The 17,210-nt window shown below is 40.8% G+C and overlaps 1 protein-coding gene across 1 annotated transcript in view; it reads right to left on the reverse strand.

The window, feature by feature from the left end:
* The window catches only part of LOC109241121 (probable LRR receptor-like serine/threonine-protein kinase At4g36180), a 30,079-nt gene continuing 12,869 nt past the window's right edge, over positions 1-17,210 (reverse strand). The window contains exons 2-4 of the mRNA XM_019407843.1: positions 4,035-4,085; positions 3,805-3,924; positions 1-378 (exon numbers count right to left, since the gene is read on the reverse strand). Of these exons, the coding sequence (XP_019263388.1) occupies positions 1-378; positions 3,805-3,924; positions 4,035-4,085 (549 nt within the window). The remainder of the gene's footprint in view (positions 379-3,804; positions 3,925-4,034; positions 4,086-17,210) is intronic.

Below are 17,210 nucleotides of genomic sequence, written 5' to 3' on the forward strand. Positions count from 1 at the left end.
TCACTTTCCGACTTCAGTTCTTTCTCGATTACCAAACTGGCTGATAAAGACTCCCCAAACTTGCTGAAAATTACTCCCACTAAGAGACAACATTCTCAAGCTTGTCAAATTACCCAAAAACTTTGGAATCAAACCAGAAAACCTATTCCCACCAAGGTCAAGTATCCCCAATGAAGCAAGATTCATTATACTCTCAGGAACTTCACCAGTTAAGGTATTGTTAGCCAATCTAAACTCAATGATCCTAATAGCATGAGGAGCATTGACAGATGACCCATTACAGAAAAATAATGCAGGGACCACCCCAGATAGTTGATTTTGCGATAGCGAAATTACTTGTAAACTAGAAAGTGAACCAATTGTAGCGGGGATTAATCCCTGCAGATTATTATCACCAGTGCTTAAGTGTATTAATGAGGATATGTGGGCTTGAAATTGATTCTGGATGTTGTTAGAGATTACCTAGATCTGGAAACTTTGCACATTACAGCTGCGACAATTTTCTAATGGAGGTTTGAATTGGAATGGCGGCAGTAGCTTATTTGTTGGAGGAGAAGCAGAAAAAATCGACTTTCAAAACAAAAGGAGATGGCAAAAATTGATGGGCAACGAAGAATCACAGGAAAATAAAATTCTATTTTTTCACTGTTGAAGCTAACAAACAAAGAAGAAGGCATCGGATTTGCTAAATTTAGCTTCTATATTGTTCAACAATGGAGAATAAGGTAGAAAGAAGAAGATGGTTGTTAAATAGGCTAATTTATTACCTTTAGGGCTTTTTTAAATATCTTCACGCCCCTTACAAGCGTGCGAATCACGCACTGAAGCCACATAGGATAAGCCACGTTGGATAAGCGTTTATTATTCATGTTTTGAATGAGTATAAGTGTTCAGTTGACAAATGTCTAACTTTGGGGACCGGCATGACAAAGTGGGCGAAGTACAGGTGCCATTTAGGTTATTCTGCCTTTTTTAAAAGCCAAGATTATAAAGATAAAAGTTTATCTATAATTATTTAGTTAAAATCGAGGGTCTATAAAAGTTTATCTATAAAAGTTCTCTAGCCGAGGGTTTATCAGAAATAACCTCTCTGTCCTTCAAGGGGTAGGGGTAAGGCTGAGTACATCTTACCCTCCCCAAACCACACTTGTGGGAAACTACTGGGTTTATTATTGTTGTTGTTGTTGTTATTGTTGTTGTTGTTGTTGTATTTAGTTAAAATCAAATATTTTTCTAAATTATGGTATTTACTATGAATGTCCACTACTCCTACTACTCTTTTTCATGATGTAATTAACCCCTACTATCCCTTACTTTTATGCTTATACCTCCAACACCTCTATACCCTCTTCCATGATCTTTTTCCATGATCCCAATGGTTAATGCCATGTTTAAAGCAACTTTTTTTTGTAAGCCTCTATATACTAGTATAAATAGAGGCATGAGATATGATTATGACACACTTGGAGTCTAGAACCAAATATTTTCATTTGGACTCAAGAGACAAAAATAAGTGCAAAAAATAATTGATGACATTTTTATATATAGCGCATGTTTTTAATGCGCTATTGTCACGACCCTAAAACTGACCCGGTCGTGATGGCGCCTATCGTGAAACTAGACCAGCCGACACAACTTCTGAATTACCCATTTAATCAATAACAATCACTTTTAAGCCTTTAATTAATCAGATATATATATATATATATATATATATATATATATATATCGTAATGTAAGTCTAAAAGAACAGTGCGGAATAAATACACAAGCCCGACATCGGGGTGTCACAAGTCACGAGCATCTACTAAGGTCTGAATACAACTAAGAGTCTAAAAATGTACTAAATACAGTCTAAGGAAGACAAGAGGGAGAAAAACAGTGCTGTGAACGCCGGGCAGCTACCTTGCTAACTCCGATGACTCTGCCACTGAGCAATCAACACCCGCTACCGGGTTCAAAATAATACCTGAATCTGCACACAAGGTGCATGGAGTAGTGTGAGTACGCCAACTCAGTAAGTACTAAAAGTAAATGAAAGCTGAGCAATAAGAAAACACGAAAGCCACGTCATAACGCTACAGCAAATGCAATACATTTCCAAAACAGTACAGAAATCATTTACTTCGTAAATCATGCTCAATTTCAGTAAAAACCTTTTTAAAACAACTTTCAATAGTTTCAAACGAGTGATAAAAATAGTGAGTAAAAATGATAGAAACGTAAACAGCCCCTCGGGCAAAACATGTACCATAAACCGCCCCTCGGGCATAATATCAACAGAACCAGCCCCTCGGGTTACCTCACAATCACTTGTAATCAGCCCCTCGGGCATAACATGAATCAAGAACCGCCCCTCGGGCAACATAGATCAAGAACAACCCCTCGGGCTTTAATATGAACAACAACAGTCCCTCGGGCTACAACACATCACACACACTGGGTACCCGCGCTCACTGGGGGTGTACAGACTCCGGGAGGGGCCCCTTACGACCCAAACACAATATCAAGCCATCTCGTGGCATAATCAAACAGGATCTCGGCCTCATATCAATCATAAGCCACATCGTGGCATAATAAATCAGGCCCTCGGCCTCTCATATATCACAATCCGGTACCACATGCTGCGGCGCGCAGCCCGATCCCATAGTATCCTCACAACACAGGCCCTCGGCCTCTCATATATTATAATCGGTACCACATGCTGCGGCGCACAGCTCGATCCCATAGTATCCTCACAACACAGGGCCTCGGCCTCACTCAGTCAGATCTCACTCAAGCCCCTCGGGATGACAGTAAAACAAGTACTCAGCTCAAAATCATTTATGAAATCAAAAGGAGTGAATAAAACTGAGTTATGAAAACAGTAAGAACATAGCATGATTGAGCGTAAACATTAAGCCAAAACAGTAAGGTGAAACAGTAGTAAAAGCCCCTAAGGGTCCAAACAATCGGCACAAGGACTAGACATGGCATTTAGCCCCAAACACAATAATATTTTCCAAAATATAACAATATCAAATAGTTTTCGAGTAAAATATGCGACTTAATAGTTGTACGGGATGGACCAAGTCACAATCCCCCAACGGTGCACGACCCCACGCTCGTCATCTAGCGTGTGCGTCACCTCAAGTAGCACAACGATGTGAAATTCGGGGTTTCATACCCTCAGAACCGTATTTACAATCATTACTTACCTCAATCAGGTCCAAACTCTAGCCCGCGATTCCTTTGCCTCTTGAATCGGCCTCCGGATGCTCCAAATCTATCCAAAAACAGGTTTATGCCATCAAAATATGCTAAGGGAACAAAGCCCATTCGAAAATATCCAATTTATATCAAAAATCCCGAAATTGGCCAAACCCTGCCCCTGGGCCCACGTCTCGGAATCCGATAAAATCACACCAATTGTATCCTTACCCTCTCACGAGTTCGTACATACCAAGAACATCAAAATTGGACCTCAAATGGCCCCTCAAATCCTCAATTTACACTCAAAATTCAAGCCCTAATTCCCCAATTTTAGGCTTTAAATTCCATATATATCATGTTTAAACAAGTAAGAATCAACATAGGATCAATATTAAGTCCGAAATTCTTACCTCCAAGAAGTTCTCTTTGATTCCCTCTTCAATCTCCCTCAACGAGCTCCAAAACCGAGTCAAAAATGGTGAACTTAGGCCAAAAGTCGCGAAAATGGCCTTTTAAACATTCTGCCCAGCGATTTCACTTCCTTCTTCGCGAACACGGTCAAAACCTCGCGTTCGCGAAGCACAAAATTCCGTTGACCAAAAATCCTCTTACGCGAACACGACCTCTAGCACGCGAACGCGAAGCTTCAGCTTCCCAGACCATCGCGAATGCGTCTCCTAGCTCGCGAACGCGAAGCACAATCGAACCTGGACCCAGCTGCTCCCATTTACTCTACGCGAACGCGGGAGACACATCGCGTTCGCGGTGAACACTGGACCAAACCCTTCGCTAACGCAGGATCAACATCACGAACACGAAGGCCAAATTTCCAGCCTCATTACCCATCCCTTCGTGAACGCGAGAGCCCTCTCGCGAACGCGAAGGCCAAAGTTCTACAACACACACAACAAAAAATCTGCAACTTCTCCAAACAAGATTTGATCCGTTTAACCACCCGAAACTCACCCGAGGCCCTCGGGACCTCAACCAAATATGCCAACATATCCCATATCATCATTCAAACTTGTTCCAACCTTCGGAACGCTCAAAACAACATCAAAACACCAAGATCACATCGGATTCAAGCCTAGGAATTCCAAATGCTTCCAAATTCCACTTTAGATCAAAAAGTCTATCAAACCTCGTCCGAATGACCTGAAATTTTGCACACACGTCACAAATGACTCAACGGACCTACTTCAACTTCCGGAATTCCATTCCGACCCCTATGTCAAAATCTCACCTATCAACCGGAAATCGCCAAAATTCCAATTTCGCCAATTCAAGCCTAAATCTACTCCGGACCTCCAAAACACATTCCGATCACGCTCCTAAGTCCCAAATCATCTAACGGAGCTAACCAAATCATAAAAATTCCAATCCGAGATCATATACCAACAAGTCAAAACTTGGTCAAATCTTTCAAACTTTAAGCTTCTAGCTGAGAATCATCCTTCCATATCTATTCCGATTAACTCGAAATCCAAAACCAACGATTTACATTAGTCAAAATACATAATACGGGGCTAGTCATGCCCGAGAACTGGCGAGTGGAGTGCAAAAGCTCAAAACGACCGGTCAGATCGTTACATCTTCCCCCATTTAAACATACGTTCGTCCTCGAACGTGCCTATAGTTGTTCCAAAAGCCAACGAGTCGCTGTATAACCTTACCATGCAGATACCTGGAGGTGATCCCACGTCACCCTATCTCATATAGGTCCGATAACACAATGTAACTGAAATTTCGCAATCCAACCTAGCCCATAAACCTTAGAACCATATTTCCACTTCTGAAATCATCTACAAGATTAGAATCTCACATTTATACTCTGAATAAGCCCGAACAAGCTGTAATAAACCATACCTGCAACCTCAGATGCAATTACATGATATACCACATAACTCAAACACTCGTAGCGATAACTTCTAATCACAGCAGTTGCTCAAAACATCCAAATCTCAATAATAAGCCTCTTATCAAATGAAACCTCATTCCAACACTTCCATATACTGCCAATGATAAAAGAAACACGTAGAAAGCCATAACCATTCCTCAGATCAACCATTCGTGAAGCCACTTCTCCCTTGGTAAGGACCATAGCAAGTTTCTGAGCCGTACATCGATATTATCCTTCCAGCATGCTGAAACTGAATCCGTTTGTATTCATTCTAGATCCCAACGATCTCATCTAATCCAACACGACTACTTTGGTGACATGACACATCAATACAATCTAAAGCCACAACTCGTGCAATCCGCGCACCAATAAGTAACAACCCGAACGTACTCAAATCATGAAAAATGACTCAAATGAGAAGGCTGTACCGCAAGCTCTCCAGTACCCCCACACACAATGCTGAGAACCCGTCACACATCGTAGAAACAGAACACACGAATCTAACTCGAACGGTCGTACCTTCACATGACTTTGCTGCAATGGGCGACCCTATCCAAACACTGGTCAACATGAAACACCTCAAGTCACTATGCTCAAAATCAACAACCGCGCGCAATTTGATGTTTAGAACCAAAGCAAATCATCATAACCACGGTGAAGCAATTGACATAACATTACACAGATCCGAAAGGACACAACCGATACGCCATACACCGAGCAATACCCAATACTCTTCCCGCTCGAATTCCACTCAGAGACCCCAATAAAACCGCACCACATGTGCCTATAACCAACAAATCCTAACGCCTCGCATCACGGAAAGATAACTCATAGATCTCCCCAGGTCACTAATAAGCTCAATAACAATCTGTCGACGCCCCTTTTTTCTCGTGAAATCGGGTTTACGACATTCGGGAAGACAACTCTATTCCCGTTTGGGAATTGGGTTTTTGGAATTGAAGAGTCGCCACCTAATGATTGAGTGCATTAGGACACTAAGAAGGGTTTTTGAGTTGGAAAACCAGAGTTCGAGTAAGGGCAAGAAATTGTCTCAAGGAGAAGGTGTTAGGCACCCCTCAAGATCCACTAGTGTGGTTCCCGGCCATGCTATGTTGTGACTTTAATGCAAATAGATACACAAAGGATTTTACACATAAGGGTTGCAAATAAATACGTGACAAGTGTGAGCACGTGATTTTTGCCCTATATGAATTACTCCCATAAATTCAAAACAAAATCATTTTTCCAGGGATTGTAATTTTGTGGATTTTGTGGCATTTTTGCATTTGTCTGCGCATTTTATGTTGTTTAAATTGATGAGAAATACACAAAATATAGGTTGCATTTGCATGTAGGATTTAATTTTACAATTCTTGAGTTAAGTAGTAAATTAGTTGTTCTATAGAAAAGGAAAATCACAAAAATAGTTTAATTGGCACCTTTGCATTTTGATTTTGATTTTGAGTAATTTTTCTCTTTAATTTGTTTTTAATTAAATTGTGATAATTTTCATTAGATTTAGTTAGGTTTGTGTTTAAGTTAATTAGGGTATTAATTTAGGTATTTTATTTTAATTTTTAGTAAAAAAGTAAGAAAAGGTAAAAATTAGAAAAGTAAAGTAGAAGCAAATGGGCTGATCCTGGGCCAATTTCAGCATGAGTCCCGAATTGAATTTTTCCCTCCCAAAGTACCCACATTTTGATCCCATGCAACCCACCCAAAGACCGGTCAGCCCGCACCCAAACCCAAAATCCGGTCCTAAATGGGGTAATGACCAATAACGACACCGGTTTTAGCTCACTCATAGAGTCTCATGGGCCGTTTCAACAATCCACCATCCCAACGGTCAAAATTCGACACTCTCACCAACTACATCTAATAATGTCCAAACCCTAAACCTAGACTTGTTTGTCATCCTCGCCTCTTACCACCGTCCAGCCGCCACCGGGAAATCGCCGAGGCGGCGGAGACATCCAATCACATAACTTTACGACTCAGCATCACTTTCTCACGGCTCTCAATAACAAATTCGCCCTGGCATCGTCAATTTCGAATTTGTGGTAGAGTCTCCTCGAATATCAAAATTGAAGCATGTACAACCCTATGCCGTCGAAAGTCTCACCGGAGGCGGCGCACCCATTCATAATCCCAAGCTTTCCATGAACCATGCCCTTCCTTTAAAGCCATCGACCACCATTTCTCCCCAAATCGTCACCAATTGGGTTCGTGTGCTGATTGAAATTAAAGAAAGCGAATCACGTTCAAGGTTTTTCAAGTTTGTCTGCGAAGTGATAGGGTTTGGAAAAGGTTATTAACCATTTGTTGTTCCGGTCATAAAACTACGGTTAATTATTGTTTTTGAATCATTTATATGGAAGGTTGTCAAGGGTTTACCAGCTTGTTCTTATGACTGTCAGAGGTATCCATTTCTTCATCTTTGGTATTCCTCGTTCGCTTCACTCTCCCTGATTTCTTCTCAATCTCGTGTTCTTCTTTGTGTTATACTTATATCGTTTTTCTTTTTGTGTTTTCTTGCTCAGTTGGTTTAATTCGCATAGCAGTTAGGTTTGCTTGAGCTTTAACTCGTCGTTCGATTTATGTTGAAAGAGTTGGCAAATCTCATAAGTTAGAAGTATTCATAATTGTAAGTAGTGTGTTTGAGGTGTTTTGATTTTTATTTGTTTAGTTCATAATTTGTTGAATAAGGAGTGAACCTGTTATTTCATTTCGATGGAATCGCCGAGTGTCTTGTGACTTCAGTAACTTTGAGCCCTTTTTTGGTTGTTGCATTATATTGCCGTTGATTTAATATGCTCGAGTATCTTGGCTTATCCATTGTAGCCGTATGTGACCTTTTGGAACAATTCGGGGGCTTCAAAGGAGTCCAGGAGTCTAGGGCTTTGGAACTTTCGTATGCAAGTTAGGTCAGCTAACCTCATAGGTCGTATGTAACAGCTAGGAGCCCTTTGGTGGATTAATGCTGAAAGAAAGCATCGAGGGGTAAGTTGGTTTGACTAGAGATCTGTATAACCAAGAAATTTCTAAGATAGAAGCTACTAGCAGGGATATTTATGTTTAATTTTCTGACACTATTATTTGGGACACAGTCACCAAAAATAGGCGGGAGTAAACTGCAATCTAAAAACCTGAAGATTAACCTAATGCTTAATGCCTAATAAAGGCCATGTTGTTCTGTATGCCTTGAAAGGCATGCTTTTTAACTATTCTGTAAATCTGAGAGAATTATAAGAGTTGCCAATACAAGAGAAATTAACTTGAAGTAGGGGGAAAGAGAGATTATATGAGAGAAAGAAGATAAAAAGACAAGTGATAGAGTTCACTGTCTTATAAGAAGTTCTGAGAAGATAAAATGTTCAAGAAAGAAATAAAAAAAAAAAACTAGGAATTCTGAGATATTAAACCTGTGTTTTCTTTTTTTATTGAAATCTGTTTGGTGATGATCTTTTGGAGATTTTTCTGACTTCTGAAAGTAGTTTTGATTGCTGAATTCACAAGGGCTTGAAAGATTGAGGTTGAGTTTAATATTGCCTAGGAGATTTGGTTATTCAAAACGGGTTTCAGACAATCGTAGTACATCATTCTGGGCTATTAAATTGGTGCGGTTCCTCTTTTTGGCTCTGTTTGCTGTATCTGTGTTAAAATTCTGATCTAATGCTTGATTTGCTGAAGTACTGTCATGTTGCCTAGCGGTATCTGTTCCTACTCGTTTGTATTCTCCTTGTTACCTCCAGGTATTATATTTGAGCTCCTATCAAACGATGTGTGAAGATCAAGCAATGTATGATAAGAGTATGAATTGTAAGATGGATGATCGAAATGTGCTCAAGTCAGACTTGCTTCGTTTATTTCGAAATTGTATTGTTAGTATCTTCATTTCTTAGTTAGTTTTTTTTTGTGATTTTGAAGGGATTATTCGACCATCATGGCTGTAGATAAGAGTTATTATTAATGACATGAAAGGCATGTCTGTGTTTGAGCGTCTGCTGAGAAACGTGATGTGTTACTGATCCGTGATAATTCCAATGTAAAAATGTGGATACAGATGAATCATGTGAGACTTGTCGAGCGTGAGAACTGTTAGCGGAGGCATCAATTTTCATTTCCTGATTTGGCTTTTTCCATTAGATTCGAGTCATGATAAGAGATTAGCTGCGTTTCCATGATGAGATTGTTAGTAAGTCGATTCCGTATGTATTGATGATAGTGCTGGAAAAATGCATTTAGTGTAAGGTGAATTAGGCTCTTTAGTGTGTTTACTACGATATCAGTTCGCAATAAATTCGTTATTGTGATTAGTTTCAGAGTTTTTCGTGGCTTCGGATTGTTCCCATCCTCTATTGAAGCAATTAATTTTGGGAAGCAAAGTGACGAGACTATTGTGTATTATTTTCCTAGATTTAATATTGATTGATTGACATACTGGTGTGTAGGATTTCTGGGTTATATTGAGCTAGATTAGAGTAGTTCGTGGTCGTTTGAATAAGTTTGGGCTAAGTCTGTTGTTTTAGAATCAACTGGGATTGTAGTCAAACTATTTAGTGCTTGGGTGCATGCTGTTTGAGCAACAGCGAGGATTCGCATCCTAGTGTTTTGCTATCATGGCCAGCCTAATAATTGAGAGACTTGGGCCCGAGTTTTATACAAAGTCTCTTATTTAGCCTATATGAGCATTAAAGTTAAAAAGGCTAAGGATCTAGAATCAATTAAGCGAGGTGTGCCACATTTAGCAAATGTAGTTATGGCCCTCAACAATGTAGTTTGAAATTTCCTTTAAAATCAGAATAGAGGTGCGCCAAGCCTAACAAAATTTCAAATGCTTGGCCCTCTTTAATTATTTGTTCAAATCCTTAGAATTCGAGGCGTGCCATTAGCGAACTTTCCATGGCCCTCGCAGAGATGATAACACGCTAGCTACTTTAGGCGCATATTTTAAATAATTATACCTTCATAAATACGGGTGCACATTTATGTGACCCAAATCTAAATCCCAACGAAGTCGAAATGTGTCAAAAATCGCGGGTGCATTTATGTGACGCGGTTCGAGACGTGTTTTCACGACGTTGCAATTCTCTTAAACTAATAATAATAAAAGTGGTTCAAAGTTAAAAGCACATAGATTAAAACATGTTCTAAAATCAGAATTCAATTAGATATAGCAGTTGAGCGACCGTTCTAGAACCACGGAACTCGGGAGTGCCTAACACCTTCTCCCGGGTTAACAGAATTCCTTACTCGGATTTCTGGTTCGCGAACTGTTAACAGAGTCATAATTTCCTCGGTTCGGGATTCAACCGGTGACTTGGGACACCATTAATCTCCCAAGTGGCGATTCTGAATTTTAATAATAAATCCCGTTCCGATTGTCCTTTAAGTGGAAAAACTCCTTTATATACTACCTTTCGGGGTGGTGTGTAAAAAAGGAGTTGTGACAGCTCTGGCGACTCTGCTGGGGACAAGAACCCAGAACGTTTTTTTCAGGGTTCAGAATTCGAGCTCAGAATAATTGTTATGTTTGGCTTTATCTGATTTTCCTACATGTTTCCATGCCTTATGTGCTAAATGCTTTACCGCTTTGATATTATTTGAACTATATATATAAACTGTGCCGAAACCCTTCTCTTCTCACCTCCGGGGATGTGCTTACTGGTTGAGACTCCCTATTCTGTTATTGTCATACCTTGAAATAAGAAAGAGGCCGGACAAGCTACTAAGCCGGACGATCCCGCGGGTCCCCGGTACGTAGCCCCCTCCTTGATTCGAGTTGTCCGCTCGGGTACACAGTCTAGAACCTATACCCAGGTTTTGAACTTAGAATAACTTGACCTCATGCCGAATCCCTAGTAGGAACGCTTATTTGCATCACGTGCATTTTGACTTAGGGGACTCAACACAGGGGTTGGGTCCGTCTAGGACAGGTGTACCCGGAATAATGGACCATCCTGATGCATCCTACTTGTGCATTTATTTGTTTTGGACTCGCATGCTGACCGGCTTTGAATATCTGGGAAAAATTGAAAACGAAAAAGAGAAAAAGAGAAGATAACAGTGTAGAGAGTTAATTACCTATATTAGAAAAACCAATGTCCAGGTAGTGCCGAAATGCTGCCGGATTTTTGAGAAAAATGAAAGAAAAGAAGAAAAGTTTTTAGTTAGTTTGTTTTGTTTGCCAATGGAAAAGAAAAACCAAAAAGAGTTTTATTTTCAAATTAGGTTGTTTATTTGCCACTGAAAAAAGAAAATATAAAAAAAAAGAATTTTGCATTCAGAAAAAGTGCCAACAAAAACATAAAAAAAGAGTCTTGTTTTCAAAAATAGTTAGGTTTATTTGCCCGAACTACGCAGGTTTGATTCTCACCGGATGTGAGATACGTAGGCAACCCTCATCGGGTCCAACTTCCCCTTTTCAAAAATAGCCAAAAATGCCAAAATTTTTAATTTCGTCACGAATAAGTCGGGTGCCGCCATTCTTGTTTAAAATAAGCCGAATATCCCCAAAAAGGGCGCCGGAAGGCTGTTTTTGCATGAACAGCCACCCTGAGTCAGTTTCAACGGTTAGCAGGCACAACCTTAAAATCTTCTCCCCGAAGTGCTGAAAGGCCGTAACGCAAAACCGGCCGTTTGTTTTAAAATTGGAAATTTGAACAAAAAATAGTGTCAGTTTTTTTCCTTTTAGGTCAAAATAAGTGATTAAATCACCTTAATAAATGTGCAGGATGAACACGATTCAAAATAAGGGGGAACTTGCATATAGGCCCGCGGCGAGACGGAACGATGTCCCGCGGGCACCAGGAGCTTTAATGTATTCATGATTGTCTTTTGAGTCTATATTTCCTTTTCCACCAGAGTTTGTCTTTTGAGTCTGTATTTCCTTTTCTACTAGAGTTGGTCATTTGAGTCTGTATTTCCTTTTCTACTGGAGTCTGTATTTCCTTTTCGTTAAAAGTCAGTCAGTTGATTGAGTCTGTATTTTCGTTTAAAATGGAATAGGGATGGTGGAGTCTGTAGTTCTTTTCTGCATTAGAGTCTGTTAGTTGTTTAATCTGTCAGTTTTGAGTCTTTGTAATAGACGTATTTGCTATCAATAAAATTGAAAATCTCAAAAAAAATATTTTGCTTTACATTTATTCTGCAAGAACTACGCTTGGTCTGATTCACGCGGGGTCGTGATACGTAGGCAATCTCCATAGGATTCGACCGTAACTAAATGAAAAAGGAAAAAACAAGGAAAAAATGAAAGGAAAGAGGTGAAAAACAAGAAAGGAAAGAAAAACTAAAGAGGGAAAAAGAAAGACAGAAGAAAATAGGAAACCAAACAAAAGCAAACAAGAGAAAATAAAAAGGGAGCAAAGGAAAGAAAAGAGCGGAAAAACAATTTTGAGGAAAGGAGCGAATAGGAACGAGGAAAAACCAAGGCACAAGAAAAAGAAAAGAGGGAAAAAATAAGAGAGAAGAGCAAAAGAAAAGAGGAAAAGGCAAGAAACAAACAATGGAAAACACGAGGGAAGAATGAGAGGAAAGGCTTGGCAAATCAAGGAAAATGAAAAGGCCGGGATGACGCATGCGACCGATCAAAAGCATAATAGGAACTGTTAACTGCCTAGGTGCATCCACTTCTCAAATGTGCGGGTACAATATGTTATTTGCCCTAACGCTAACGTGATGGTTTCATTTTGTCATGTCATTCTAGAAAAGGTGGTTGGTTTGTGGTTTGAAAGTGGTAACTCTTTTTTAGAACACAAGGACAAAAGGCAATGGCAAACAACAAGAGAACTGAGTTGGTTGATACTGGTGCTCGACAACAGTTGGTTGAACGGGATAATGGGCTAGTTGAAGAGGTGCGGATGCTGAGACAACACATGACAGAGATGTATCAAGCCTGGATGACTGGAAAGGCGCCACCCCCGCCACCACCAATTTTCCCGGACATTACCCTTACCCAAACTCCCAACATAATAACAGATGATCCTCCATATTCTCCAGATACACCCGCTTATCACACTCTCCCCAACTACCCTAGTGGCTCCATCGCTCATCCTTCAGTCACTTCTCCCCAATATTGCCCTCCTGTCATATCCGTTACTCCAGACAATGAATACCCACCCAAAGCGCGTAATGCTCGATTTCACACTCCAGAGGTTGCCCACAGGGTCCTTGATCCATACAAAAAGAGCTCCCGGGATGAGCAGATTCATGGTAGAAATGAAAAGGTTACGGGAAGAGCAAGGCGAGATGAGGTACCCAGGAAGTTGACAAGCACAGAACAGCCCTTAAGGGACAAGCGAAGAGTGGGAGGTCAGGGTAGCATGACTTGCAAAGGACTGATTGTGCCACATGACACCCGCCTGCCCACAGGATTCAAAGTACCAAAGTTTAACTTGTATGATGGGCGTGGAGATCTGGTAGCCCACCTGAGGGTCTACTACAACGAAATAGGATTGTTGGAGAGAAAGATGACGTGATGATGGCATATTTCAGTGAAAGCCTAACTGGGGCAACTTTGGACTGGCATGGTCGTCAAAAAATCGATGAGTGGCTTACATTGGGTGACATGGCTCAAGACTTTGTCCGATACTTTCAATGCAAATCGAGGGTTACCTCAGACCTCTCCTCGCTATCTAAGATGGAAAAGAGGGCGAAGGAAAGCTTTAATGAGTTTGGGCTCAGATGGAGGGAGCAAGCTGCTCGAGTCAGTCCCCAGATCAGCGAAGAAGAAATGGTTAAGCTTTTCCTACAGGCCCAGGGACCCACCTACTACAGTCATTTGATCCCGGCCCTGGGAAAGCCTTTCAATGATGTGTTAAAAATGGGGGAGCTAGTGGAAGAAGGAATCAAGTCAGGCAAAATCGTGAGTTGTTCAAAAGCCATTCAGAATGTACCAGTAAGCTTGGTTGGAAGAAAGAGGAACAGAAAAGACGATCCGATAGGTTTTCCTGATTAACACTTCCAGCCTCGACATCGTCCCCGTAGTTATCCTTGTGCATTAGATGACCCTCCCCGACGCTACTTCTCTCCACAGAACTCCCAAAGTCGCCCATCATATTCCCAGTACCCAGTCCTCGAAATGCCCATCTACCCCCGCGAGCTTACCAAAAACACCCCAGATCAGGTTTTCGGCCCAACCTAGCATTTAAGAATGAGAGGTTATGAAAGAAGAAAGCCTTCACTCCATTGGGAGAATCATACGCAGTCTGTTTCAGCGGTTAAGGACACTGGACATGTTGAAGCCGATTCAGATAAAAGCGTCGAACCCTCCTCCAAAGAAGTTCGATCCTTCTCAAAAGTGCGCATACTGCTCAGGTGCCCTGGGGCACGACATAGAGAAATGTTGGAATCTGAAGAATGCAATTCAAAAGCTTATTGATACAGGCAACATCGTCATGCAAAATCCAGATGCAACAAACACTGGCCAAGATCCATCTCCTGTGCACAATGAGACGCATATGGTAGGTATGATTGATCGTGAGAATGAGCCGGCAGAAGAAACCCAGAAGCAGTTTGCTCAGAGCAACGTGATGAAGACTTGTGAAAATTCCAGCAATCTTGGTGTGAAATTCAGTGGCTAAGACGCCGTGCTTGGTAATTGGGGAGACGCTCCATCTCTTGGAGTTTTGGTGTTTATTTTGTTGTCATTTCTGTTGTCCGGGTTATTTCAGGGTTGTAATCCGGATATTGTCTTGTGACTCAAACCCTTCTATCCTTTCACTTTGTCTTGTTTGTCTCGTCGTAGTAGCTTGTGTAGTGCTGTTTAGGTTTGTTCAAGGGTTGTAACTCTAGTCTAGTTTGCTTGTTTCGTTGTTTAAACCCTTTCACCGTCAGTCTAATGCAATTCTCTGTTTCCCGCCATTTCTAGTCATTTTATCTAGTTCCTTTCTCCTTTTGCAATTCTTTTCATGCTGGTTCTGGTGACATGACATGCACGCATAATTCTCAGCCTGGTTTTAAAAGTCAGTTTAAGAAGTCAGTAAGGACAGTCGAGGGATTTTGAGATCACTTCGAGCCCAAATTGTGTGAAACTGGGGCAGACAAAACATAAAGAAATACTGTTGAAATGCATCATGCCGCATCGGTTTGAAGCCAAGGGCAAGTTTGCCCCAAGTCTACAGGGGCCGTTCGTGGTACCGAGATTGTTGTCCAATGGTGTTGGGTAATTGACAAATGTAGAAGGCAAATGTGTGGATATGGTTAGTAATTTTGGTGCAATCAAAAGATGTTACGTATGTTTTCCTCATGTTTATTTAATTTAGTAGTTTGTACTTGGCATGTTTTGGAGAATGGAATGACGAAGGCATTTTGTTCTGCTATCCAAACACTTTATCCTTTGTTACCCCTTTGAGCCTCGGTTATTTTCTTGCATACCCCTCTTTCGGAATCGATAATAAAACTCAGAAGCCCGAGCGGGGAAAATAAGCAGAGTAACAAGAGGAAAACAGTCCAAAAGAAGAGAGAAGGGAAAAGAAGAAGGAGAAGGAAAAGAAAAAAAGAAGAGAAAAGAAAAGAAAAGAGAAAAAAGAGAAAAGAAAAAGAAAAGAAAAGAAAAGAGAAGAGAAAAAAAAAGAAAAGAAAAGAAAAAGAAAAGAGAAGAAAAGAGAAAGAAAAGAAATGAAAAGAAAGAAAAGGAGAAGTGGAAGAAAGGAAAGATCGCAACAACGAAGAAATTTCATGAACTGAACTACCTTTGACTTGATCCCGAAAGGGTACGTAGGCAACCTCTCTCTGAGGTTCAGTCACACCGAAATAAAAGTCCAAAAGTCCCCAAGAAAGAAACTGGGGCAGAAGTTGTGGTTGTTGTGAGAAATCTGTTTCCGAAAGTTGTAATTTTAAACCCATGTTAAATTGTTTTGAGCCTTTGACACCCTTTCTTTCTAACCGTATCCAAAAGCCTACATTACGGTCTAAAGAAAGACCTTCTGATCAGTCTTCAAGAAGTTCCAAGACGAGCAAGTAGAGGTGAACCATATCAAGGGCAATACTCCGGTCCAAACAAGGGAAATGAAGAATGAGAGAGTCTTGAGGATGAATGCCCTCACGGGTACCACAAGGCGATGAAAGCTGAGAGAAATAAAAAATGAGAGAGTCTTATTGGTGAAAACCTTCACGGGCACCATAAGGCGACAATGCGATGAGAGAAAGACCCAAAATGAGAGAGGCTTGATGTGAAAACCCTTCGGGCACTACAAGTCGAAAAAGGATTGTGATTCAAATTGGATAAGCGGAGCATTGAAGCCCAGTTTCACGGCGAAAAGGTACAACAAGAGCTGAACATCAGATTTGCTTAACAAAATAGGCTGCAGATGCATGTCAAGGTCATCAGAGTTGGTATCCACATCCGATAGGTTTCTACGTTGTAGTTTTCTTGTTAGGAATCATCTCTTTCCATTGTCCTCTACTCTGTTCCTTTCATCTTGATTCTTCCTTGTCCTGAGTCAATTCGGTCATAACAAGTGAGAAATGACTTCAAAATCTGCCACCAGCTTTCCAATTGAACAAAACAGGATCTGGCCAGCATATCAAATCGTCATAAGTCAGGAAAAACAGCATGCACACTGAGTTGGCAACAATCTACATGCCTTGGGATCCTTGTGAAATGCAAGGGCTTGGTATTTGTCAATTCATGAATAACGCAACAAATAAAGGGTTTGGGGTGAATGGATCAAAGGTATATTCATTGAAACATGAAAGGTTTGGTACATATCAGATGGAGGGTGTTTGGGGAACGGATCAGAGGTATTTTCTGCGCTAAGGAAAGTGGTTAGCAAGGTCTCCAAGTGAGGATCAGTTATCAAGGCGGTTGAAGGAACAATAAACTTCAAGGCCGAGGCCAGTGGTTAAATCAAGAAAGAACATCATGTACACGAAGTAGGAGCAATAGACGTGCTTTTGGATTCATATGAGACATAAACGTTGGGGGAATGCCAGTTCATGCAATGCAACAAGTAGAGGATATCGGGAACAAGCAAGGTCTTCGGGTGGAAATCAGTCATCTTGGTAAATGCGGAAGCAGCCACCTTCAAAGTTCAAGGCCACAAACTAACCACCACATTTTAAACTCACAAGTTTTCTTTGTTTAAAACAGGAACAAAGCAGTGCAAGAAAGTTG

This window comes from Nicotiana attenuata, unplaced genomic scaffold (assembly GCF_001879085.1).
Source record: "Nicotiana attenuata strain UT unplaced genomic scaffold, NIATTr2, whole genome shotgun sequence".
Taxonomy (NCBI): Eukaryota; Viridiplantae; Streptophyta; class Magnoliopsida; order Solanales; family Solanaceae; genus Nicotiana; species Nicotiana attenuata.